Here is a 26,862-nt window from a genome sequence, read left to right as displayed (position 1 = left end):
AACCTAAGAGAGTTAGGGTCGAACAGCCTGGGCTCATGCCCAATACCCTGTTTCACACGTGAAGAAATTGATGCTTCTGAGATTCAGAGATTTGCCTGAGGTCATGCAGTTGGATTGGAACCCAAATTTCTTGATTTACTGCCTGATTTCCAGTGGAATCTCATTTCTATCATAGGCCCAACAGTAGCAAAGGCAGATTTCTTTCTCCCTAATTATGGACTCCTACTTCTTTTAGAGAACAGCGAGTGAAACTCATAATGTGAGGCTTTAAGCAAAGTCAAGCATACAGAAGGCAGCTAATAAATAGGTTCTGGGTTTGATTTCATTCAGTTGGGTGCGTGTACATTAGTCATACATATTTCTGATGAGACAACTCACTTAATTGTTGTTTTCTTTAGAGTCCCATCTTTCATTATAAGTAAGGTAATTTAGAATTACTTCTGGCCATATAAAGAAATCAACTTATTTTTCAATAGGTCGTCATTTCTACAGAGTGGTTTTGAAGACTCAGACAAGTGCAGAGAAGGTAAAGGAAAGAAGAGTAAAATTAAGTGGCTTATAAAGCAAAATTAATTTAAGAAATCATTTATTGAGTTTTTTTTTTTTTGGCCACGCCGCACGACATATGGGATCTTAGTTCCCCGAACAGGGATCGAACCTGTGCCCCCGACAGTGGAAGTGTGGAGTCCTAACCACTGGACTGCCAAGGAATTCCCTATTGAGTTTTTTAAATACTAAAATAATTCAATTAATTTGAAATTACTTTTATTTTAAAATAATGGAAACTAAGGTATCTAGTACAGTTCCTGACACATAGTAGATGCTCAATAAATAATCACTAAGTGAAATGAATGCTTACAAGGCAGTAGCTGTGTGTTTATTCTGTACCAAACAAGATGGGAGACATCTGAGAAAAACATGCTTGATATTGGAACTGCTTAACAAGCAAATGGAAAAATCTTTGACAGACATGTGGTAAGCTGTCAGTAAATACTTGCCAAATAATTGATCAGTCTATATCCTAATGGTATTTTTTCAAATAGGTAATCTTTGGTAAAAGAAAAAAAAAGGAACCTTTCCCACCTTATTTTATAAACATTATAATGTGGAAGAAATGAATGTGGGTCAAAGGCTTAAAAATATGTCTTTTTCTAGCTCGTGCATGTGTGTGTATGTATATTTTTGTTTGTTTAAGGCAATTTTTTAGCTTCTCCGAGTCTGAGAGTCATGCTGATTATGAAGTTATTGATTTGGAGGAAGACACAGAAGAGGAGCTGAAGGAGAGGGTGGCCAGACTGAGAACATGTCAGTCTGTGAGCTACTGGGAGGGAGGGAAGGCACTGGCTGCCACTGGTGCTCAAGCAGTTCAGCCTTCGTGATCAAACTGCTCAATAGCCATTGATCAGCTGCAGTCCCCTGGCACAACAAAGGAGGTCTGGTTCAAGGGAGCACTGCATCATTATTGTGAGTAATTAGGGCTAATGCAGTGAAAGCTTCAATAAAGTTCGTTCAAAATGATGCATAATTTGAAATAACTTCCATTGCACTGTCCCAATAATGACTGAATAACCACACCAGATAATCTGTACCTGAATAAGTCAGCCTTATTTTTCTGATCTTCTACACGTTGAACTAACTTCTCAGGGAGGTTATACGATATGTAGAGAGTGCATGATTTTACTACTGAAACATGCCCCCCACTCACACTTTGTGTTAATATTTAACATGAGACTATATTATTAAGTAAATTACAAATTTTGTAGGAACTTCATAAAACACCAAGAAAAAAAAAGTTTCTTTGGTTCTGCAACTGAAAAGTCTAGAGTAGTAGTAATGGAAACGCAAGCAAACAGGAAGGCATTTCTTTCTTGTTTTCTCTCTCTCTCTCTCTCTCTCTCTCTCTCTCTCACACACACACACACACACACACACACACACACTGATAGTCTCTCATCTTAAATCCAAGTAGGAAAAAAGATATGTATCAGGGTTGCTATCACCAAATCTCACCTGCTCAAGGTGTAGCCCTGTTAGAGATGACAAGGGCAGCAGAGGGAGCACAGCTCTTATAGTTTGTATCTGTTTCGTACCAAGGCTAATATATTATTCTCTCAAACTGTGTCATCTGCCCTGTTTAAAACTATCAGAGCAAGTGAAAATGTTTAAATTTCACAAGTCAGACATTTTGCTTCTAAAAGCAAAGACATATTAGGTAAACCATTTCGTTATTAAACCAAACTGTCAGCCCCATCAGAACTGGCTGTTACCTGTAATCAAGATGCTAGACTTTAAGCTTGAAAAATTACCTGTACAAATTAAGAATGAATTCTTAATTCTAATGAAATCCAGCATTCTAGTAGCTGGAGCAAAAAATGATCACGAAAATTGCTTCTAACTCCCAAATTCTAGGATGCCTGACTTTTCTGTTAACCAACCGCCATTTATGGAGAGGGACCCAAAAAGATGAAATGATATCCAGGTACAATTGCAAAAAGCAGTGAACAGGAATTTCAGAATTGTAAAGTAATTTATTTATTGTTTGTCCTGTGTGGTATCATGATCTGAAGTTCCTAACCAAAATAATGGGTCGATTCAGCCAAAAGTCTTGTCTTTCCAAAAGAACCAAAATAGAGCAAATAAATGTGCAAGTTAATAGGATTTGAAACATCCAAGAGCCATAAGTATACAAACCAAAGAAGTCATCGAGTTTTAAAATAAATTTCTCTAAGTCCAGATTAATCACTTAAAATATACAGTAGGAAAAGTTCAAAAAGATCTAGAGAAAATAAAGCTTTATTTTAAAAACAAATCATTCACATTTTCTGAAAAGTGCTACCTACCGGCCCATGTTGAAGCAGCACAGAATCACTCTGTTTGCCTAGCGAGCTCTACTGAACATGAGGTTCTTGATGAGCCCTCTCGCTGTGGCTTTGGGCCATGAAGAGATCCAGCAGGGTTGCAAACTTCCATGCTTCCCTGAAGACCCCATCACACCAAAGGCCTTCTGAAAAACTTCCAATTTTTTTGCCCGAAAAGGAGAAAATAAGCTCTTTTCTGATTTAAACTGGACATTCTGGAAAAGCTGAGCTGTTCCGTGGCTAAGGCTGTAAACATCCCCAAGAAGCACCAAATTCTCCAGAATCTGGGCCCATCTTCTTGGAAATGTCAGCCAGCACCAAACTCCTTTGGAATCCCCACTGTCAGAGTGGAATTTGCAAAAAACTAAAAACTCATGTCAAGGATTCATTCAATTCTTTAATGAGGAAACCAACATGGTGATAAAGCTGGTCCAAAAAGAATTAGAACTAGAAGAAAAGGGCATTACAGGAATGTAGGCATTGGAGAAAGAATGCCGAGCAAGATTGTTCAGTTAATGTCCTAATGGACAATAAAACCATAACCTCTGGGCTTATCTTTTCTACTGGAAAGGAATCATTTGCATATTTTCTGGGCAAAAATCTACAAGTTAATATATTACCTGGCAGAATCTGGGGCTTAATTAGTAGGGGATAGTGAATCCCCTGTAAGATGGCACTAAGACTCCACAAGGACATGCACCCTTCCATTTGCCTTGTTTCTAAGTTTTGGCTCATTTTTCTTGACACCACTTGTGGGCTGTGCAGTGCTCTAGTTGAACGCATGTGTTCTTGCTTCCAATCGCCTGCATTGGAAGTTCAATACTGCACTAAAGCAGCTGGGTGTTCAGCCCTCAGTGTTCACACCTGTGAAATGGAGAAAAGCATGCCACCCAGTGTAGAGGATTGTGGTGAGGAATAAATGAGGTAATCCTTGTGAAGAATCTTAGCAGAGGGCTTCCCTGGTGGCGCAGTGGTTGAGAGTCTGCCTGCCGATGCAGGGGACACGGGTTTGTGCCCCGGTCCGGGAAGATCCCACATGCCACAGAGCGGCTGGGCCCGTGAGCCATGGCCGCTGAGCCTGTGCGTCCGGAGCCTGTGCTCTGCAACGGGAGAGGCCACAACAGTGAGAGGCCCGCGTAATGCAAAAAAAAAAACAACAAATCTTAGCAGAGTGACTGACACATAGGAAGAGTTCAGCAAATTTGTGCTATTGTTGCTGCTACTATTGTTGTTGTTATTGTTATTGCTATTACCTATTTTCCACCCTGGGGTGTTCCTGTCTCCTTCACCCACTCCTCAAGCTATTTGGATATCTAATTCATGATTACTCTTCACAACTCAGCTTAGGTGCCTTCAACTCTAGGAAGCCTTCCCTTATACCCACTTTGAGAATCACCCCACGGCCAAGTTAGACACCACATCCTCTGTGCTCCTCTCCCTACAAGCTGGTTGATCACTGGTCCCTACATTTAATGTAGTGTCTGTGTCTCGTGCTGCACTGTCCACTCCCCTATTGTCAGGCCTTATTTGACTTTGAAACCCCAGTACCTAGCACTGAGGTGGGCAAACAACAGCTAATCATTAAGTATTCATCAAAATGCACTGAACAACTGTTTCCTGCACAAAACCATCTGGTGCATGAAAACATATACTCTAGCATGATATTTATTAGAGCTGAGAGGCAGTGATTTGCCTTTATTTTCCATGGCAGCCCCAGAAACAGCAAACCATCCTGAGACTGTTCAGCAGAGGGAGCAACCTGAAAGGGACCCCTGGGGCCTCCAGAATCCTCTGTTCAGTAACGGCAGACTAGCTCCGGGCTAATCCACCAGGATATCCTCCAGGGAAGATTATTTTCAAGTTAAGGAGTCAGCCTATATGGCATGGTGTGTGTAGTGCATAGGTATGTGTTTACTCAGAGAAGGAAGAATTTTACACATAAATGTCTCCCTTCACTCAGAAGTTCTGTGGGATTTTCAGGATGAGCTTCTCAATGGAAAGCTGGAGATTATATTGGACTAGGTGTAATTTAATTATTTTATATATGCTAGTCTTGCATTCTGTTCAGAGTATTGACTTCCTGAGGGCAGCAACCATTTCCTATTTAAGATTTGTCCCATTCAATGAGTATTGTGTATCCCATGAATTCACAGAACCTTGGGTTCAATGGGATGAAAACAAGAGAAACAAAATCCAGGAACACTGTTATTAAGCAACATATAATCATACTTGGGTGTCAAGAAGCTCGTGCAGTGCTCAGTGCATAGTAGATACTCGGCAAACATGCCTGGACTGGACTTAACTAATTTTTCTCTCTCCAGAGCTGAGATTTTAGGAAAGACAGAAGGTTTAATGACAGGTTGGAAAGTGCCGTGTCTGTGAGAAGTTTAACTCAATTTATCTTCTCTGCATGCTTTCTACAGATTATACTCCCAACCACCTCTTGCCACAGTCAGACCCTCTTAAAAATCGAGTAATGATAATAATACATTTTACCTTCTTCCCAGTGATAGTATCATTCACACCTCCATTGAAACCCAGTGGGAGGTTTGGCTGTGAGGCATCACACTCAGGGGGAGTCAGGTACGATTATTGTAATGAGACTCCACGCTCAGAAATGCAGGAAAGAAAACCTCCCAAACATGAAGCAATTTCTGTTAAGATACTCATTTTATATCAAATATTCAAACTCCTCTTTATAAATAGGAGAGAACGAAAGGACACTCTTCCAGGGAAGATTTTATGTGGACGAGAACAAAAGGGCACAATATTTTATGATCAGTTTTGAGATGAAAGTGGCACGCCTGCCTTATTCATTGGCTTTTTCCATTTCCAGAAGTCTAATTAGATTGTTGGTTTAATGGTGGTGAGATAATGTAGTGGCAACTGAAAGCAACTGTGTTAATGAGAAGAGGGGACAGTGCTTTGGGTTTCCTGTAATTAATGGAGAGTTTTTGAAAAACTTCTTGGTTCCAGTGAAGTTGGCATACTGAGCCCAGCTGTGGAGAGGGGGGACAAGGTCTTTCCTGCTTATTGCTGTGGAAATGGCCTCAGGCAACGTGGAAGAACTGTGTAATGACCGTCATTAAGAATGATCTTTAGTGGTCCAGGCAGACTGTAAGTCAGTCTAAGAGACTGGAGAAAGAATTTAGAGAGAATAGACAGGTGTGACAAAGAGAAAGAGACAGACAGAAAGACACAGAGAGAGGTATAACTCACCCGCAGCCCTCTCCACTCTACGTTTGAGGGTCACTGGAATAATCCCAGAGCACCTCCCAGGGGGCCTCCTTCTCCTGCTGCTTAAACGAGAATTGACTAGACAAGACTGGATTAGAATAGACTAGAACGGATCTCTGCAAACCCCTTCATGTTGCAGCTGAGGAAATTGAGCTCAGAGAAGTGAACTGAATTACAAATATTACCTGCTAGGAATTAGGAAACCTGGACTCTTTCTGGCTACCACACAGACGTAAAGTGAAAACTGCATTTGAAATTCAAGGACCAGTGTTACTGCATAGCCTGCAGTACTTAATTCATTTCCTTAGGTGAGTCACAGTCTAAATGAGACTTCTGAGTCTCAGTTTCCTTACCAGTGAAATGAGAAAAATAATTTCTGCTTTTTAGGCAGTGGTGAGAAAGAAATGAAACAGCACCAATCCCATGTTCAAAACAATAGATCACTATTTTATGCCCCCTCTCATGTTAAAAATGAAGTCATGTCATTCCAGGATTTAATCATGTTAAGTCATAATTTAGTCATGTTATGACTCGGATCATAATACCCATTAACTATCTTTAGAAGTTTTATCCTCACTACCTCCTCCAAATACCCTTATCTCAGGGCACAGTCAAACCCCACCCCCTTACCTGTTAGGGCTTCATATTGAGCTCATCTTACTGGAACTTCTATAAGGCTTTGTTACAAATTGTCAGATATTTTTTAAGTAACTGCCACAATGGTACATACAAGTAAAGATTAGTGCTTGCCCTAGGAGAACTTTCACACTATTTGGGAAGGCCTGACTCTAAGACGTGAGATGGCCAAGTAATATTTTTAACTTAATAGATTGAATAATAATCTCAGATACTAACAGAGCTATCATTTAGCAACCAAGAAATCATTAGTTTCCAACTGAAGGGCACTAAGGGAGTTCAGAGGACGCTGAGATGACCTGTGCATGGGTATGTGTTTATTCAAAGAAGGAGGAACTTGTACACATAAATGTGTCCCTTCACTCAGAAGTTCTATGGGATTTTCAGAATGAGCTTCTCAATGGAAAGCTGGAGATTATACTGGCCTAGGTGTAATTTAATTACACTAGGACACTGAGATGATCTGGGAAGAGAAGAGTTGAGATGGCCTTCTAAGGATGGAACAAATTAAAAGCACAGATATCTCTAAGACAGGAGTGTGTGTGGAAATAATGGCAGATGAGGCTGGAAGAGAGGTTTAGGGTCAGAACCTAGAGTCCCTGAAATTCTAGAATGAGTCATGGTGACCCTTCTGAAGGACAGGGATATCAAAATAAAGCCATGGGCCAATAGCTGTCTGCAGTTGTATTTTGATTGGCCTACACAGGTTTATACATTTTTTTAAATTAATCTGCAGATTGTAAACATCAGGAGATTTACATAATAATCAAGAGTTCTGGCTTTTTGAAACTCATATTATCTGATAACTTTGGGCTTAGATTCCTACCTGGCAACAATGATTGATACAGAATAACATTTGCCCCATTAGATGGGCCATATTCTCTTTAGTTTCCCATGTCCTCCCCTATTCCCCCTACCTTTCTTCCTAATCCTGGCCAACCTCACTCATTATATTGGCTGTCTGGCTCCCTATAGGGAACCCTTAAAGGTATTTGACCTGGAGAAAGCAGCAGGATCAAAACAATATGCAAGAAGGCCTAGTCTAGCAGAAGTAGGGCAGGTGATCTGTAGTAATACCTTGTGTTATTCAACTATGAAATTTGGCGGTTAGAAAAGGCCTTTGAAATTGTAAAACTGAGAGAAATTTGGTGTTCTGATGCAGTCATTAGTAGAAAATTAACAGGAAACCCAGGTTTTCTCATTTCTTGTCCAGCTCCTTGTCTTTTTTTGCCTTCTTAAGGAAATATGATCTAAAACTCACTTTGAAATAGGGCAACCCTTGCTTGAATCTTTGAGTCCATGACTTCTAAGATGTGTCCTTTGGGGCAATTATATAATTTTGGGGGGCAATTCTTTGGGGCAATTATATAATTATATTATATAACCTCTGAGGTCTCAGTTTTCATCTCTGTACAACAGAGATAGTAATGTCTTCACATGGTTGTGATCACAGTTAAATGAGGAAATATGTGAAGTACTGCAGACTGCACCATAGAGTCTCCAAAAATAGATTCTCCCCCTTTCCCATAGTTTCATATGAGAGCAGAGATGATGCTGTCCACTTACCTTGTATGGTCTATGGTACGACACAAAGAGTACATGCTACAAAAACAGTCATTGAGTAAATGAATGACCCAAGAATACGAACACCCCACCCCACCCCCAGCAAAGAATAAAAATTCTTTTTCTCCCACTCCCCCACCCAAGCTCCTAAAATGTGACATCTGTTATTTTAATGTCCTTTGTAAGTAACTCTATTAGTTTGCTTTATGAGGTCTACTTTCGAAAGAGACAAAAGGAGAGAACTTAGCTGCTTACCATCTCTCTCAAAGTTTCTCACCTGTTGAAGAATCCTCTTCCCTAGGAATTGTTCTGTTTCCTTGAAACCTCTTTAAACTAAGAGAGACCAGATAGCCTTCATACAACAATAAGGAAACGTGAGTCTGTGTACCAATGGACAATTTCTAAGGACAGAGAGAAAGTACTGATGGAGGGAATTTCAACTGTTCAGTGATTCCAGCAATGTCTGTGAACACCCTGTGTGGCCTGGACCCAGGACTTGCCCCATAAAGATGACAGAGCTCAGAACAAAAGAGAGTAAGCCTGATATTACCTTTAAATTCAGCAGGGGATCAGACCAGCCTCAAGCAGTGTTCCTGGGTTGCTGGGAATAGTTTCAGTGCTCAGAAACACTCCTCCAAGGGATTTTCTTGCCCTCCAATACCTGAAAATATTTTGAGAGAACTTTCATTATTTTGAAATTCAGGTTTTTGTCTGTGCCTTTTAGGTCCAATCCTGGTCTTTGTCTCGTACAAGTTGCCAGAGTTAAGTGATTTGGGCTTTACATATGGAAAGTTCATTTTGTTGTGTAATTAATGGGAAGCAGACTTTGGGAAGCTGATGATCCAGGCCCTTATTTATATGAGAGCATATGTCTGTGTTTTGTTTATGACTCACTCTCTTACTCCACTCATTGTAACTTGGGTTTGTTTACACTAACTTTTCCTAGAATCTGAGCCACATGGTATATGAGCCAATAATTTATGGTTTCTAAAAGGGAAAGATGATGAATGAGCTTTTTCCTGTTAAATTGTCAAATCTTAAATTGAGAAGTATTTGCTGCGTTAAGTCTGTCCAACTTATATTTGAAAAAAAAAAAAAAAGGTAAAGCAATAGCAACAAAAACAAAAACCCCAACCTACTGGTATAGTGCTCACAACTTGAATGTATATATAATTTGCCAAGAGAGCACGTGACCACTCCCCCGCAATAAACCATTATAATTCTGATCCAAATGTTCAGCAATGAAAAGACCATTCATCCCCCCACCCCCCACCCCTCCTCTCTCTCTGGCTCTGTCTCTCTCATTTCTGGTGTTACATAATTAATATATAATATGTACATGTCTCCCTTTTCCAGGGGACCCATTGTTTTAATCAATCGGTGGACTTAAATGTTCAAGCTGGTTTTCTTAATGGTGCTAAATAAGTTCCAAACTTGTTTTTGTCATTAAAGCTTCACTTCTCCTATGGGGTGGTTTGGATTTCAGTCTATATTTCACAGTACTTCAGTGCTTTTTGTCATAGCTTGGATACTCCAGTTAGTGGTGCTCTGAGGAGAGTAGGGAATCTCTAAAATATGTGAAGATCTAGCTTAATTTACAGTGATTTGGATCCCCTTCAATAAATCCTTTTCTATTTTACACACAGATTTTACAAAATAGATGGTAAGTGTTGGCTTAGGGTGAGTCATATGGATTGATTCCATTTCAAGTAAGTCAGCTGAGCTTGTGCTGGTCCCCAGTAGGAGGAAGTTGGAACTGAGTGCCTAGCACAACGCCTGGCACAAAGTGGGCTCAATCCATATTTGTTCTAAGAATACATAAAAATGGCTAAGATATGGTCCTTGTGCCTTAAGAAAACACAACTTAAGAGAAGAGATAAATGCAGATTAATCCCATGATCTTAAAACAGGACAGACTATGTGAAGTGCTATCAGAGAGATAAAAGCAATGTACAGGGGACCAGAAAGATTAACGTTGAAATGAGAGTACTTCATGGCTTTTAGGAAGAGGACTTTATTTCACTGAATTCCAGCTGAAATTGGAAAGCACTGGAACCACACCTAGCATTGTTTTGTCTTTTTCTCTTTTTTTCCCACTAGGGTAGGAGAATTGCCTCTGGATAAAAGAAAAATGTAAGACTTTTCTTTCCCCACTGCAATGTCAGATGCAATATCCTTTCTGGCAGAAATAATAGAGTTGGGCATACACCTGTAGGCTATGCAAAATTATTGTTTCTGTGGTACATCCATTGTCTACTAACCAGACACAAAAATATATGAAAGTCTAAAGCAATGGGTATAAATTGCTTGCTGGTGTTATGAAGAATTCAGGGATATTTTATTGTATAAATTGACATTTTTTCTTGAAAAACTTCAATAAAGAGAAAAATAGTAGAAGGCGCTTGAGTCACATGAATCATGCCCAGAGGGATTAAAGGGAAGGTTGACATGAGGGTATTCAGACTCTCTGGAAACCTCACAAACATGGACCCTCTCTGAGAAAACAAAAATAAGATTCCAGACTTTCACAATGGACTAAAACCAATAAAATTAAATTTTGTAGATTTAAATAGAAGGCTTGCTTTTAAGCTCAAAAACCAATTCCACATAGCAATGGCCAAGTTTGGTGGCCAAACTTACGAAAGTGTTTAAGAGAGTTAATTGAGCTTCCATTTAATATGAACCAACCGTGTGATATTGCTGCAAAAAAAAAAATGCAGGTTGTTTTGTTGGTTGTCTGTTTTTAATGTAGCTCACATTAATAGAACATTAATAGAAGTGTAGTGCCTTATGCATTCATCACTTCATACTTGGAAAATCAGTTCAATTCTGGGGACCAAAATTTAAGGTGGGATTTGTCAGATGATTAAATCTCCAGAGGAAGGTAATCAAAATGGAATATAGCCTAGAAGTAATCTCATATGAGACACAGATGAAGGAATTAAGGATATTTTACCTAGAACAGAGAAGACTTGGAGGTGTATAACTATTTTTACAGAATCATATTTATTCTGAAGTAAGGGTCCTGCCAAGAAGTTAAGAGATTTGTCTGAAGGCAGAGAACTGAGGGGTGAAAAGTCACGATGAGAACTTCATTCTCCTAACGTCCTGATCAATATGTTTTCTAACAAAACAAATTGTAAACAGATTGTAAACAAAAGTCTGAATTTTAAGTAAACAAATGCAATTATTAAGTCCAGTTAGAAAACAGACCATGAATACCAACAATTTGATGTAATTCTTGAAGTTCTAGCATGGTCAATAAGGATTTATTTCATCTGAGCCTAAATATTAAAAATGTGAAAATTTTCATGAGAGCATGTTTGTTACATTATTCTTTGTTCTTCTAATTTTTTTTTCCAAATTTAAAAGAAAGGAAATCTCTCACAATCAAGTATGAACATGCATCTACAATAGTTGGAGTATTATATAAGGGATGGTATTTATGGTTAAGGATACTGCTATGCCACATTTGAGAGGAAAGAAAGAAGAAATATAAAGAGCCCTTTGAGAGCGTGCAACCACCCCCGCCATGTGACCACCTGGCATGCTGTGAGACTCAACAGATGTAGCGTCAAACTTTTTGGCATTAACTGCATTTCTATCCAGCCTCTCACGTTGTCTAGTCAGTCTGCTGGGGCTTGAGCTACATGCAACATACAAAAGCCAGAGTTGATTGAAACAGAGAGGGGTTAAATGTCCCTAGTACTCCTCAGTTTATGAGTGCCACCACTCACAATTCACTCCTCGCCAACCCAATCTGACTCTAATAAGTATCACCCCCAGAAAAACTCCCAGAGTTAAAATTCTTCTGTAGATTCATCCTGGGCAATTCCTACTAATAATATGCACAGTGCACCTTAGAGGCTGATACAGTTTCCCCTGTTTCTAGTTCTCTGATCTCTGAACTCTCACCCTTCACCCAGCTTTCTCAGGCCAAAGCCCTGGTTCCCTTCCTTAGAGGTTCTCTGAACAATCTGGCAGTGTTCTTATTCATCTTAGTCTCTGCAAATCTTAGTCTCTGGAGACAAGTTACCACTGCCTTTATCTGTCCAAAGCCATAGCTGGTTTGTCCAAATTCCAGGCTCATGAAATGACTGGCATTATTACCCTGTGGTCAGAAAACTCAAGGATTCTGAAAACCTAGGGACCAGGACCACACAACTGCCTTACCGAATAAAGGAGGTCAGCATCAAATCCCATTCCAGAGTCCCATGGATGGGACACTCTTGACTGCCTTGGAATTACATGCAATTCAATTAAAGGTGCTCTAGGGAATAGGAAGATTAATGATATTAGGCTTTGGCTTCTAGGATTTACAATCTGAAATGATCTAGCAGGAAATATTAATCAAGCATCTACTATGAGAAAGGAGCTGTGCTCTTTGTTATGAGGGGTACAAAGAACACATGCTGTCTTCAAGAAGCTTTAATGGCTTCTTAGGCCTTGCCCTCATAGAAAGTTAAATTCCTCTAGGATTAAATATTGCATGAAGTCTTCAAGAGTCTAGAAAAACAAAGGAAAACTTTTAAGCAGTTCAAATTTTTGATCATGAATGATATTGGTAACATAATTTTGAAGTTACCCCATGTAAATACATATTTAGAATATGTGTACTCATCTTTCAAAATGTAAACTTTAAAAGGTGAGATAAATCTGAAATAAATAATATTCTTAAAATAAATTTAAATTTCATTTAACTGTATTATTAATGAAACAAATTTTTACTAATATTAATATTTTGAATAAGGTTCAGAGAAGACCAAGTAATTGAGTTTGAATACTTCTTTTTGAAAATCTTGGGGTTTTTCTAACACTTGTGATTAAGCAATTTGAAGGTCTCATTTCAAATTCAGTTTGTTTCAATACTTGTTAGTAGATGTTGTAGGTTAAAAGGATATTTCACATAAACGTAGATCCAAAAGGAGAAAGCGTATCATTTTGCTTAAATCATAATACTATTTTTTTCAATCCCATCCATCAATTAAGTAAAGGGTTTTTTTGCTGAAATTCAACTAACCAACTTCCTTTATTAACAGTCAGATGGTCTTGCATTTCAAAAGACATTGCATTTTTTTAATGAGTTCAAATCTCTGAAACCCTTCATTTGGAAGTTAACTCTGTTTACAAGATTTTTTAATTTGCATATTTAAGGATGATGGCACATATATGTGCCATCATATTTAAGGTTATAATATCATTTTCAGCAACAAAATTGTCAAAAATGGAAACATTTCCAATCAATTTAAAAAAATGCTGTCTCCATAATATGAGTTTGCTTCTAAAAGCAGTTACTTTTTGCCCATTTTGCCCTAAAGGGACATTAAGGGGTTTTTTTGTTTTTTGACAACTGCTAGGTAACATTACAGACAGCCCATTGACAGCACTGAGAAGGTGAAAACATTTAGAACATTTCTCTCAAAGTAGAAGAAAATTGCCAAATTTGTCTTTGAAAATAGCAACTCTTTTATACAGTTTGCTGCAAGGCAACCAATAAAATTCTCTGTGGTATATAACATATTTCGTGGATATTCCTGACCTCATTACAAAGTATTTTTATTTTTTGTTAAAGTTTTTTTTATTGTTTAAAGATCTTAATTTTCTAAACCATGTTCAGGACCTGACAACACCTGAAGGGAATAAACTGATGGGATGCCATCAGCCTCTTGAATGCATGTGGTCTCTTCTTTTCCCAGGAACCTCATACCCAACTGTGACAGGTGACACATCGTGCAGCCCAAATAAGGGCATCACCCACCATCGCTCCATATAGTAAGCATTAGAATGCTTAACTTAGTTCTTATTTTTCAGATAAGATATAAATAATATAAATTAAAATAATGTATATAATTATATATTATATAAAAATGTATATATAATAAAGTTAAATACATCAAATTTATATTTTTACATATATGTACATATATTTACATAAAATATGTATATTATAAAATATATTTTTATATATTTTATATACTTATACAAAAATATTATTATATAAAATAATTTATATAATAATATGTCTTTATTGCAGCCCAGTTTCCTCCTTGGGAACATGCACCCCACTTGAGAGGCTGCCAATTTAGAACAGGATCAGATCTGGAGAAGCAGAGAGGAGCTCCCACACATAAACATGCAGGTGCACACCCACCGCTTCACCTCTCCATCAGTCGAACTGCTCCTCACCTCCTACCTTCACGTTTCCCATGGAGAAATGTGAAATAGGAGCAAAACAAAGACCAGGGTCTCCTACTCCATTGCAGCTGAGATGGAATGTTCTTTCACAATAAACCCCTAAGAGGAAGCTGTCATTTAATAGTCAAGCAGTGGGCTTCCCTGGTGGCGCAGTGGTTGAGAGTCCGCCTGCCGATGCAGGGGACACGGGTTCGTGCCCCGGTCCGGGAAGATCCCACATGCCGCGGAGCGGCTGGGCCCGTGAGCCATGGCCGCTGAGCCTGCGCGTCCAGAGCCTGTGCTCCGCAGCGGGAGAGGCCACAACAGTGAGAGGCCCGCGTACCGCAAAAAAAAAAAAAAAAAAAAAAGTCAAGCAGTTACTGTGTATTAAACAAGCTAGTCACATTTTCAGAGAAACCCCAAACTGTACTAAGGTGACTTTAAGAACAGAATGGAAGTACCATTCTATCGTGACAAATGCCCCACATCTGCTAACACTTAATTCTAAATTATGGCTTTCAAATTGGAAAGCAGTGGTATATAGCATGTGTGCTGATGACTGGCAGTGACTCTTCTGATGTGCTCTGACCACCAGAAGCCTCACCAGCCAAGGCAACTTGCCATCTTTTTCAAACGAGCTTTTAAGACCAGGACACAAAGGTTAATTTAAATTCTAAGGAAGAAGGAAAAAAGATTGCTTGCCAAGGCAAGTTGCTTCATATATCCCATTAGAAAATAAAAAGCAGCATTTGGAAAACGAGATCATTATTGAGTTAAGTACAAAAGTATCCAAAAAAATGCACATTTTCATGGGAGAACATTAAACAATTGAATTCTCTTGAACTTGTGTTTGCTGCTCATGTACTACATACCAAATCTTGTACTGCTGTGTGAATAACTGGGAGTACAGAGGGAAGACATGGCCTTTGCCTTTGAAGAATCTTCTAAGTATCAGCATACAAAGCAATTCACACTGCAGCTCTGTGCCTTGACTGAGGCTGATGGTTCTCCAGCCCTGTCCGTCTGGAGGGCAACTCCACTCCGGGCAGTTCTGCAGTCCCCAATATTTCTCTACCTTCCCAATTCAAACAGCAAGAAAAATTCTAATTAGTCTAGAGATAAATTTGCCTCCCTCTCTGACCCATCCAAAACTTTATAAAACTAGAATGTGTCTTACACATGGGCAAAGTCTCCAAATCATTAGCAACTATTTCTTAGGAACTTCTATACAGCTAAGCCTCATTAGCCCTTACCTTGCTCACAGTGCTTACACGACATCTGTATAAAAGTGTGCAAAAGCAGTGATAAGTCCAGTGTTTGATTATCATAAAAGAAGTAGCAAAATCAACAAACACTGATGAGCCAATCATCTGATAATGGGAGCAAAGAGAAAATCTAGATCTGGATCAAAACCAACTCAATCATTTGCATGGCAATTTTAGGTACAGAAAAAGTCTACAAGATGATTTGCATTGCAGAGTTACGAAGAAATGAATTCATATTTTGCCTTGGCCACTCATAATTATTCTTTAAGGCTAACAAAGAACAGGCAAGATATAGGACAATTATAGGAAGGAGAGCAAATATGGAATCAATCTTGGTGCAAGAGCCCAGAAATTACTGTCTAATAATGAAACAATTTGAAGAGAGAAAAATCTGTTAACATTTAGAGGAACAGTGAAATCATAAGCAGTAAGGAGAAAGATTTGTGAATATCAAACCCTGCCAAGTCCAAAGCCCTCCTCTCCACCACACAAGGATTTCAAAATTATTAGATGAAATAAATGTCGTAGAAAGCCACCTCACTTTTGGTAAGGCAATAGATAATGAGTATAGGTAAGAATTATAGCAATCTTTAAATACAGAAGCATCTAGTCTAACTGTTCAGTGTAATAGATGAAGAGAGACCCAGAGGGGCTAAGAGGTTCATTCTAGTTCAGCTTGGTTTCCAGCTGTCCCTGCCCAGAGCCCTTCCTACTGACCTGCACTCTGGTGCTGTTCACACACAAAGTAATGAGCCTACACTGAAAATTTGGATAATACATACAGGACAAAATAAAATTCAGATGTTCAGTAGATGTGAAACCCCTCAAAAAGTGTAATGTGAAAAAGAAAGAGGGATATTAAGTCTTAACACTTGAGGCCCTCAGTGGAGATAGGACTATGACATATGTTTATGCAGTTGGTCACAACATAAAATGCACAGTGCTCATTCATTCTTTCCTCCCATTCAGTCAGGAGGGTAGCTACCAGCAGGAGTTTTCTAGGGAGATTATGCATGCCCTTTACTGAGGACATTTATTCTTCTAAAATTATTTAGGTGAAATAAAGCCCAAGAATATGAAAACCAGAGCACCCCCCACCCCCCGCCAGTCCTAACATCCTGAGAAAAATGTTTTACTGACACTAATCATTTATATTTTTTTAACCATGTATTATGGAACTAGCAAGTATATACCAAAGTAGCAGAATAGCATGATAAACCTCTGTGTGCTCATCATTCAGTTTCAACATAATCAACTCATTTCAATCTTGTTTTAGGAATACTTCTACTCCCCTCCTCCCTCCCTTATTATTTTGAAGCCAGTCCCAGATGATATATGATTTCATCTATTAATAATTTTGTATGTATTTCTAAAAGACAGGTACTTTGAAAAATGATCACAATGCAATTATCACACCTAAGAAAGTTAGCAATAATTATATAATATCAAGAAACACCCAGACATTATTCAAATTTCCATGAATTTATAAAATATCTCTTTTGACAGATTGTTTAAATTGGTATCCAAGTATGATCTTTTTATCTCCTCTCTCTTTTAATTTACAGTTCCACCCTCCCCCCCAACCTCGCAACTTATTTGTTGAAGGCACCAGGTTGTTTGCCCTGAGCTTCCCACAGACTGTGCTTTACTGAATGGATCTTGGTGTGTCCTCTGTATTCCGCGGTACTTAGGTCTAGAGCTGAGCTGCCCAGTATGGTAGCCACTAACCACATGTAGCTATTTAACTTTAAATTAAACTAAATGTAGAGTCAATTTCTCAATCACTTGCCATATGTCAGGTGCCCAGTAGCCACATGTGGCTAGTGGCTACTGTATGGGACAGCATAGATATAGACTAGTTCCCCCACTGCAGAATTTCTATAGGACAGCGCTACTCTAGAGACTTGATAAAGTCCCATAAGGTAGCTTTGGAGGGAAGAAGTGTTGAAATCTCATCCACCCAGTCTTTGACTCACAGTTAATCTGCACTGGGGTCACTTTAAACCTTCACGTCTGGAATGAAATAAAAATTCAAGGGATCTGTGTATTTCTAAATTTACATAAATAATATGCTTACAAATACTTTTGTTATTTGCTTTATTCAAGTTTTTTTTTTAGATTTGACCATGTTGATATATTTATATGTATTTTATTCCTTTTAACAGACGTGTATACAATATTCCATTGTTTGAATGTATCGCAGTGCTTCATTATCTTTTTAATTAATATTTATATTGTTTTAAGTCTTCTGTAACATACACTGAGCTTCAAGGGATGTCCTTGGCCTCCTGTTACATATGAGCAAAACAGGTGACCTGGCCTTGGGATCTCTGGGGCACCGGGCACACCCATCTTCAACTCTAGTAGTTATTGCCCAATCGCTTTCCAAAATGATTGTGTCAATTTGCTCTCCTGCCAACACTCTGCAAGTGTTCCTACTTCCTTACAGAATTATACATATTAGGTAGTTTCAGACTTTTAATTTTTACCAATATGGGTTCACATATATGCAGTAAAAGTACAAATTCAAGCAGGGAAAGGAAAGGAAATGGAATTGATGATGGAGCACTGACTTAGCTGACTCTAAAATGTTTTCTTAAACAAAAATATAAAGCATGTATGGCAAAAAGTTAATGTTTATTAAATGTGAATGGTGGGTACAAAAGAGTCGGTTATGATATTTTTATTATTGTTTGGTAGGTTTACAGTAATCAGAATAAATTTTTATTTCATAATCACTTTTCAATGCAAGGGCCTAATAAAAAATTATGCAGCATCTAACAAATTATTGAATATGGAATTATCTACTAGGTTCCTTTTTGTTTGTTTGACATTTCATGCTAAAAAATAAAAGTACTGAGAAGAAATATCCATTGGTTGTATTTGCCCCAAATGATCTCCAGCTCAGCTCACGGAGTTTTCCAGTCAAGCTTTACTCAGTCAAGAATTGCCAACTAATTGCCCAAAATGATTTCCTTTGTACCTGCATGCTGTATTATGTGTCACATAGCATTTTCTTCTCTTTGGATGATATAAACTAAAAAGAAGGTAAACTGCAAGTGGAACTTTTATTTGGAATAATGCCAAATGTTTTGTGGGGTATTTCTGACTAGTTTTCATTTCTTCATGAACTCTGTGGACAAGGTAAATGGCTTAGCTCTGACATGGAGACCTGCTCTTAGTGTCACTATATTTGCAATGGTCAATTTAAAAATCCAAACTAAAACTCCTTTAGAGAAGAATATGATTATAAGGCAGCAACAATCAGTGTGATTCATCAGTGGAGAAACAGTTTTTAAATCCCTTCCATGTACAAGGCACCATGCTATGCCCTGTGAGGGACATAAAGACCAACAAAAGTCGGTCTCTGCATCTGAAAACTTAAAATCAAGCAAGCTTTTCCTTTTACAACACTAAGTACAAAAATTTTATTTTTGTAGCCAGAAGCTCACTCTGGCTTTGTTCTATTTTGATCTTTATAACTTATTTTAAAGATTGCTCAGTAGTTATTCATTGCACAGTAAGTCTCACAATGACCTTTGGCCAAAAGCAGTACCATTTTGGCCTGTCCTGTGGAACTCAGAGCTTCCCACTCCATGAAACTTGTGACATAAATAACTTCAAATAAAACCTTCTGGGAGATCTGTGTCGGGCACAACATGAGACAGAAATGGGGAAAAGCAGGGAAAGAACCAAGCAGGAGTGCCCAAGAGTAAGTGACAGCAGTGTCTTTGTTTTCAGCATTTTTTCCTCATCTCCCTTAAGATATTTATTCTTCTGGTCCACTAGTAGTTGAAAAAATATGGGGTGACACAACAAACCACGATGCTAAAATGAAACACATTTGTTTTTAGGCCTGCAACGTTTCGTAGGGTTGACGACAACTACATGGGCTTCTTTGGGGATGAGCATTTAGTGTAAATCACAGCAGCAAACACTAAGGACACACTTCTTAAGCTTATAAGTAGCCAGAGGGAGGAGCCAGTGTGACGATGGGTTATCAGGACGTGTGTGAGTGCCTGTGTTTATGTGTGTATACACATGTATGTACACGTTTGCCTCTAGTGAACAATACAAGGAGAAAGAACGATCTGAAGGAGGAAAGGTCTGCTGCGTCTTGAAGCCATTCACACTTTATGGTGTCTGAACTTCAAAATGAAGCAGTTCTGAAGGCTATTTAGTGGCGGCAGTACAGGACTTCCTGCGACTAGAAGTTTGGCTCATAAAATAGAGACGCATCTGGCCACCAGGACATGAAAAGAGCTCCTTGCAAACAACAGCCTGGTAGCACGGGTGTAAATGATTCAGAAACACCTGGCTGGTATTTCCCTTGGGGTTTCCAGAAGATGAACTAGTTAAGAAAGACTTGGTCAATTGGACATCATCAGGCAAGCTGAAAAGTCCAGACCACTGGGGAAAAAATTAGAGATGGGATCATCCCAAATAGAGTGTTCCTGAAAAGTATCCTCCCTCTGTCATTGGAGGAGGGTTAGAAATGTAATAGGTTCGGTTAGATATTCTAGTTCAGGTCAAGGCACCTCTTTTTCGAGGCTGACGGTACAAATGAATGATCCAGATTGCTTGATCCAGAGGGCTGCTTGTCATTTTTTCCATTCAGCATCTTTTACAAAAAGATGAAGTATAGCCTAATGCTAAATTGAATTAGATCAAATGTCAAAGGGCTGAATAAAAACTAAAAGCTATGATAGGAGAAAGTAATGGGAGAATTTATATTGTGATTCTGACATTGATTTCCATGGTAGATCTTCCTACATTGTGTGAGCCTCAGTTTCCAAACTTAAAAATGGGAACAAGTGTATTTCATGGGATTGTTGTAGAGACTGAAATAATGAAATGCTTTGTACACATAATATTCAACCCATGTTTATTTTTATTACTTTTAATTTTAATAAAGGAAAAAGAAATAGTGGGTACTGTGTCATAGTTATAGCATTAATTTTCCATAATCTTCATAGCCAAATATAATGCCAGCTGTCACTGAAAAGACTAGGTTTAAGGCAGTCTGGCATCCTGTAATCAGTTTCTTCTCTCTTCCCTTCCCGCAGCCAGCTCCTCGCTGAAGAAGCGATTCAAGCGGCGGGAGATCGAAGCCATCCAGTGCGAGGTGCGGAAGATGTGCAACTACACCAAGATTCTGTCCACCAAGAAGAACCTGGACCATGTGAACAAGATCCTGAAGGCCAAGCGGCTGCAGAGACAATCAAAGACAGGCAACAACTTCGTCAAGAAGAGGAGAGGGCGTCCCCGGAAGCAGCCCACGCAGTTCGATGAGGACTCCAGAGACCAAATGCCGGTGCTGGAAAAATGCATCGACCTTCCCAGCAAAAGGGGTCAGAAGCCGAGCCTGAGCCCGCTTGTCTTGGAGCCGGCCGCCAGCCAAGACACCATCATGGCCACCATCGAGGCGGTCATCCACATGGCCCGGGAGGCTCCTCCCCTGCCCCCGCCACCGCCCCCGCCCCTCCCACCGCCGCCGCCGCCGCCGCCGCCACCCCCGCCGCCCCCTCTGCCCAAGACCCCCAGAGGAGGCGGGAAGAGGAAACACAAACCTCAGCCTGCGACCCAGCCCACGCAGCAGCCGCCCCCGCAGCAGCCCCTTCCCCAGGAAGAGGAGGTGAAGGCTAAAAGGCAGAGGAAGTCGCGAGGGAGTGAGAGCGATGTCCTTCCCTAGGGTGGGCCTGGGCGTCAGAACCTGGGGCTGGGGAGACTGACGCATTGGAAGTGCAGTGAGCCGGGGCTGGGTCCGAATGCCCTTCTCTCCCGAAGCTGGGCAGGCAGACTCGGGCCAGATGACGGGGTTGAGCCTTCAGGAGCTCTTGGGAAAGCAAAGCAGGGGAACGTCTTCAAAAGAAGTGTGTCTGTGCTTTACAGCAGTTCCCAGCCAAGGGGCACTTCAGTATGGCTAGATCCTTGACAGGCAGCACAAGACCCATCAAGGAGGAGAAAGACGGTGGTGCTCTCCGACAGCCGCCAGACCTCCCGCATCCAGGGTGCGCCCTTGATTCCGTTGCATTTGCTGGCCAGGAAAATTGAAAGGGGAATACCCTCAATTAGGAAACATTCCAAGGGTAGAAAAGCCGCAAATTTCTCAGCTGGCTTTGTTGTAAGCCACTTCCATTTAATTGGTTTTTGTTTCTTTTGGTTTTTCAAGCTCGGCTAGGCTTTGGGGCACCAACATCATCTTCAGGTGACCTGAATCTTTACGTTAACAATACAGTTTCTCAGATGGACTCGTCATCAGAGGGTGGAATTGTAGTGATAGGCAACCTTAGACATGCATTCATAATTCTTCTGTGTGTCTCCTCTATCACACATATAATGATTTTTAGAATCATCTGTTCCTACTTTTTCTTTGCCCATTGTACTCCCATATGCCTTTTCATTAACTTACTTGCTGCCTTCTTTAACTTGGTACACACCTAAATAATGCAAACCTTACCTGTGTTGTAATGTTCACCCTTGGCATGCTGTCCCAAGGAACTTGGCTTTGAACTTCAGTCATTGTGAAACAAATACTTAGTATCAATAGAGCCTTTTAAAAATAAGTGATTTAGAGCATCCGAAGATACATTGACCCAGGTGTCAACCAGGTTATTTTTATACTTAAAACATATCAGCAAAGAATAGGCAGAATAAAATGGTTTTAATGCACCATAGAAAATGGGATAGCTGACAAATCACCAAAAATTGAAACCCCAGACCCACCAGAAAGACAAGTGTCTAGCAATGCCTTGGTATGTGGATTTTTTTTTATACAAATAACTATCAAAGGTCATTGAAAAAAGGGAACAAAAAGACAATAGAAGTACATTGTCTCTTTTCATAAAAGCAAATGGGAGTAAGTGTTCTTATCTGGGAAAAAAAAAAGAAAATGCTCAAAGGGTGTCACCACTCCAATAGTATCACACCACCTTGGACAAAGTATCCAAGTTGTGGTTGCCTTAATAAACTGAAACATTTTGTACATAATGTAATTATAAATCTATCAGTCTGCATGGATGCAAACTGTGTGTGACAAATCGTCTTTTAAATGGTCAGTTTCGACTGTACATTTCTCATCCAAGTTGTACTCTAGCCATTGGTTTAGTGTGGACAGATATTCCATCTCTATTATCCACCTCCACAGCCCAAGTAAAACATGTTAAGAAACTCAGAATGAATATGAAGTTATTCCATTGCCATAGATGTTTTCTAAAAGTCAGATGTGGAAATTTCAAAGTATTTTCAATTTCCTCCCTCACTCCTCCCCTTACCTTTCCTAAGACATCAAATACCTGGTATGATAGATTATAAAAAGAGACACTGAGAGACAGAATTAAATTTTCTAATGGGAATTAGAATATCTGGTTTACCTCCAAATTAAGTTTCTTTACAGGAAATTGCAAACGGCAGGAAATCATATTATTACTTCAGAACACAACATTATTTCCTTAGCAAAAGAAGGATTTTTGTTGGGAACATAGGAGAATAAGGGTTGGGTTATCTATGGGAGTAAACTTTAAAATCCCAGGTTAATATGCTTGCAAACATCAGTGCTCTGTCATGGCACCACCAGTTGGTTGAAATTACCCACAGAGTCATCCTGTTCTGCACTGTCACCACAGACTTCACATCATGTGCTGCCACTAGGTCAGTTGCATTTAATCCCAGCAATATGTAAGTTTAAAGGAGTGCATTCTCCTGTTCTTCAAAGCTTATATCATAGATACTCAGTTTGTGACCTAGGTTGACCTTTGGCATTTCATACAGGTTGAACAGCAAAATCAAACCAACCACTTTCAATTTGTCATTCCCAAGCCATGTCTGAGTGGTTCCAAAGTCACTCAAGAGGAAGGTTTAAATTAGCCTTGCTCACCCCACCATTGCTATGAAAGAGCAACCATTTTCATTTCAATTAGGCCATAAAGTGGTTTCTCCTTTTTGGACTTTGAAAATAATTGATTTCATTCTTTCTTTTGCCCCTCTTCCTTCCAGTGTTGTACTCTTTCCCCAACCAAATCTGTGAGCAGACTAAGTCTTCCTGCAGAGGGGAATAAGCTGGCACTCTCTAAGCTTCTTAAGGAAGAACCTAAAGCTTAATTGGCATTAACCTCTAGTAGGTGAGAAATTTCAAATTAGGGTACATTAGAATTTTCAAACCAACGAAAGGTATTCCAGGAGAGATACAGCAGACTTGCACCTTATATGTAAATTCAGTTCTACAGTTGTCATGTGAGTCAAATGCAAATCCTCTACATTTATGATCCTAAGGATAGATTGAAAAACTGCAGAGGAGCAAAACTGAGATAGGCTAACCCGCTGTTTGGAGGTGGAAGCAAGTCCAGTCACCTGCAGGGCTTCCCCTCTTTCCCATCAAGCTCCTCCCTCAGTATCACATTACTTTTATTTTTTCTTTTGCTTTCCATTAACCTAATCCATCTTATTAGTATGACCATTTCCTCATTTTCTAACTACCCACTTTGCATTAGCCTCTCCTCTCCTGTCCAGACTCAACATTGGGCCAGTCTCGTTTCACATCTGGTTGGTTGCAGAACAAGGATGAGAACCCAGCTCTCCTGATCCACGTTGTGGAGGTCTGTAGCCACCCAACACTGCCTTCTGTGGCTGCATATTTATTAGAGAAAATGTCATTTGGGATGCGTGAGGCTCCATAAACAGATCCAAAAGTATTTCATAATAAGAGAAATTCCTTCGTTTTCTTTTCTGTTTCCTGGAATACTTGCCTTCAGCAAGCAGGCATGAACCCACTTATAGGGAATCTGATTAGGGGTGAGCAAAGAATGAAATCTGTATAAAAACCACCTTGAAGGTGATGATGGGTCTCTGGTCCACCTTCCTAAGTGGCTGGGGAGCCACTTGCTTTTCAGCCCCTCATCTCAAACGAGAGGAACAGAGTTTAACTTCCTCTAACAGCACTGCTCCAGCTACAGCCCGAGGAAGACGGGGCGAAGGAAAGGAGGGCGTGTCTGGGCTGGCTGGTGACCTGGCAGGCCTGGGACTCAACAGCCACTGACAGCCCCGACTAGGTGACTGAGGGCCGACAGGGTTAGCCTGTTAACTTGGCTGCTGTCCGGAGTGTGAGGCCACGGCCGACGGCAGTCGGAGTTTGTGTTCTGGGCATTGCTGGGTCTATAAATATGATAAGCAAGTGGTGACAGAATTATAGTATAAGGTGATGTACTACATGGAGATCATAAAGGATTTGGTTTTAGGACTTAAGTAGAAAATCCCACTCCTACAGCTTATTACCTGACAATATTCAGATAATGAGCTTTTGGAGAATATTTTTTCCCTACCACTAGGAAGATTTACCTGGGAACTGTCTAAAATCTATACATATATTTCCAAAGCCTTTAAATGCCAACTGTAGCATGGAGGGGGAGGGGGTGGGTGGCAGAATCTGAAATGCCTCAAAAGCCATTTAAGTGTTACATTGCAGGATTTTCAGTCCTTCACATTATGTAAAAGTAGATAAATATAGACATTATTCTCAACACTACCCTATAGTATCACAATGGTCCAAATGCCAGAGCTTACAGATAATGTCATCACAGTGCCTAGAAACTCGAACTGTAATATACCGTAGCATTTTCTTGGAGTTTTTTAAAGTTTCTTTCCACAATACCAGGCTCCCCCTGCCTCTTGTTTCTTGGAGGGTTTGCCCTACTGATGAGTCTGCCTCCCTTCTTGGACTCAGTCACTTGGGGAACAGTCTTAGAAGCACATATCAACCAAGGAAGAAACTTCCTGGATATCTCTTGCCCACTTGCCCAGGTATAATAAACACTAAAGGGGGGAAAATTGAAAAGAGCTGCCACTGGTCAACACAGAAGGGCAGTTCCAGCTTAGGTTGGTGTCTTTCTTTTTCTTCCTTTTTTAAAAAAAATCTATTTCTTAAATAATAAATGCACATGATGTGTTAAATATGTATATATATATTTCAAAAGAAAAAAATGGGGCACAAGATTGTCTTACAAGTCGTGCTGGCTAATTTTTAGTTTGTATTCATAAGTGGTTTTTAAAAGCCTTTTTTAAAGTGTAATTTGCATGTTCTACTTTGATTGTATGTAAACATATTTTAGAACAAAAAATGTATTTGTATTTTATTGAATATAGAGGCAAGAAAAATTGTACATTGTTTGAAATGTTCTTTTTGTAACAGTTTTTATTCATAAAGCATTTTTGTACATTTAAAATGAACATGGACTTGCTGTTATTTGAGGCGTAGATACATCTGGCATGCTTTACTGTCATGCTCCTCCATGGTCTTAGATGTTGGGTTTTAAACATTTTTTCTAAAAGAAAGCTCAGTCTTTTTCGCTACCAGATCAGGTTAGCACAGTATAGAGCACTTAACTATTAAAAAAAAAAGTTAATCCTATTCATATGTTATTCATTGTGTGAAATTAAAGACATTCAATTCAGTCTAACATGAGTTGTGAATTCTTTTGTTTTATTTTCCATCTGGTTCACATCACTAAGGAGTTTAACAGCATTTGGGGGTCTTTGCTCACACCAACTGGATATAGAATCATTGAGAAAATTCTTACCAAATTTCTGCCTTTTGTATGATTCTGGGAAGTACATTGTGGGCAAGATTTGAGTCTGATTTACAGGGTTACTGTTCAGAATATATTATACCTGGACATAAAGCCAAGACTGATTCAAAGAACCAGTCAGAACTCTGCTGAAAGCAATCCAAATGTAGTGTAAGATGTTGGAGACCCATCCTATCCTAAAATTTTAGAAGAACAGTATGGTTGGGGGTTAAGGCCTTCTTACTAAATATCCCATGATGTTAGATAGCTGAAGGATGGATCTCTGGCTGGCCTTAAAATTTGACTGGAGTGTTAGGAAAGGCTATTTAATCAACCACAGGCAGTTACTGATCTCCTATCCAAAGCCTACCGGTCTGAGAAAGACCCTAAGGGCAGCATCCAGGAATACACAATCCTTGCTCTGAAGGAACTTACAAGGTCTGCATGTGGAAGATGAACTATAGTTCTAAGCAGAATATGGCAATTGGTAGAAGAGTGATGGGGTATCAGAAGAAGGGTGGAGCCCTTGAGGTGGCACTTTCTTCTCTTCCTACTCTTTCTGTTCTAATT

General features: G+C 39.6%; 1 protein-coding gene across 1 annotated transcript in view; it reads left to right on the top strand.

Moving 5' to 3' along the window:
- The window catches only part of SETBP1 (SET binding protein 1), a 372,240-nt gene extending 346,056 nt beyond the window's left edge, over positions 1 to 26,184 (top strand). Inside the window, exon 6 of the mRNA XM_060120961.1 lies at positions 20,800 to 26,184. Coding sequence (XP_059976944.1) covers positions 20,800 to 21,425 — 626 coding nt within the window. The 3' untranslated portion in view covers positions 21,426 to 26,184. The remainder of the gene's footprint in view (positions 1 to 20,799) is intronic.
- The last annotated feature ends 678 nt before the right edge of the window (positions 26,185 to 26,862 follow it).

Source organism: Lagenorhynchus albirostris, chromosome 14, assembly GCF_949774975.1.
Source record: "Lagenorhynchus albirostris chromosome 14, mLagAlb1.1, whole genome shotgun sequence".
NCBI classification, from domain to species: Eukaryota; Metazoa; Chordata; class Mammalia; order Artiodactyla; family Delphinidae; genus Lagenorhynchus; species Lagenorhynchus albirostris.
The sequence above is the reverse complement of the archived record's forward strand: the minus strand, read 5'-3'. Positions and strand labels throughout refer to the sequence as shown.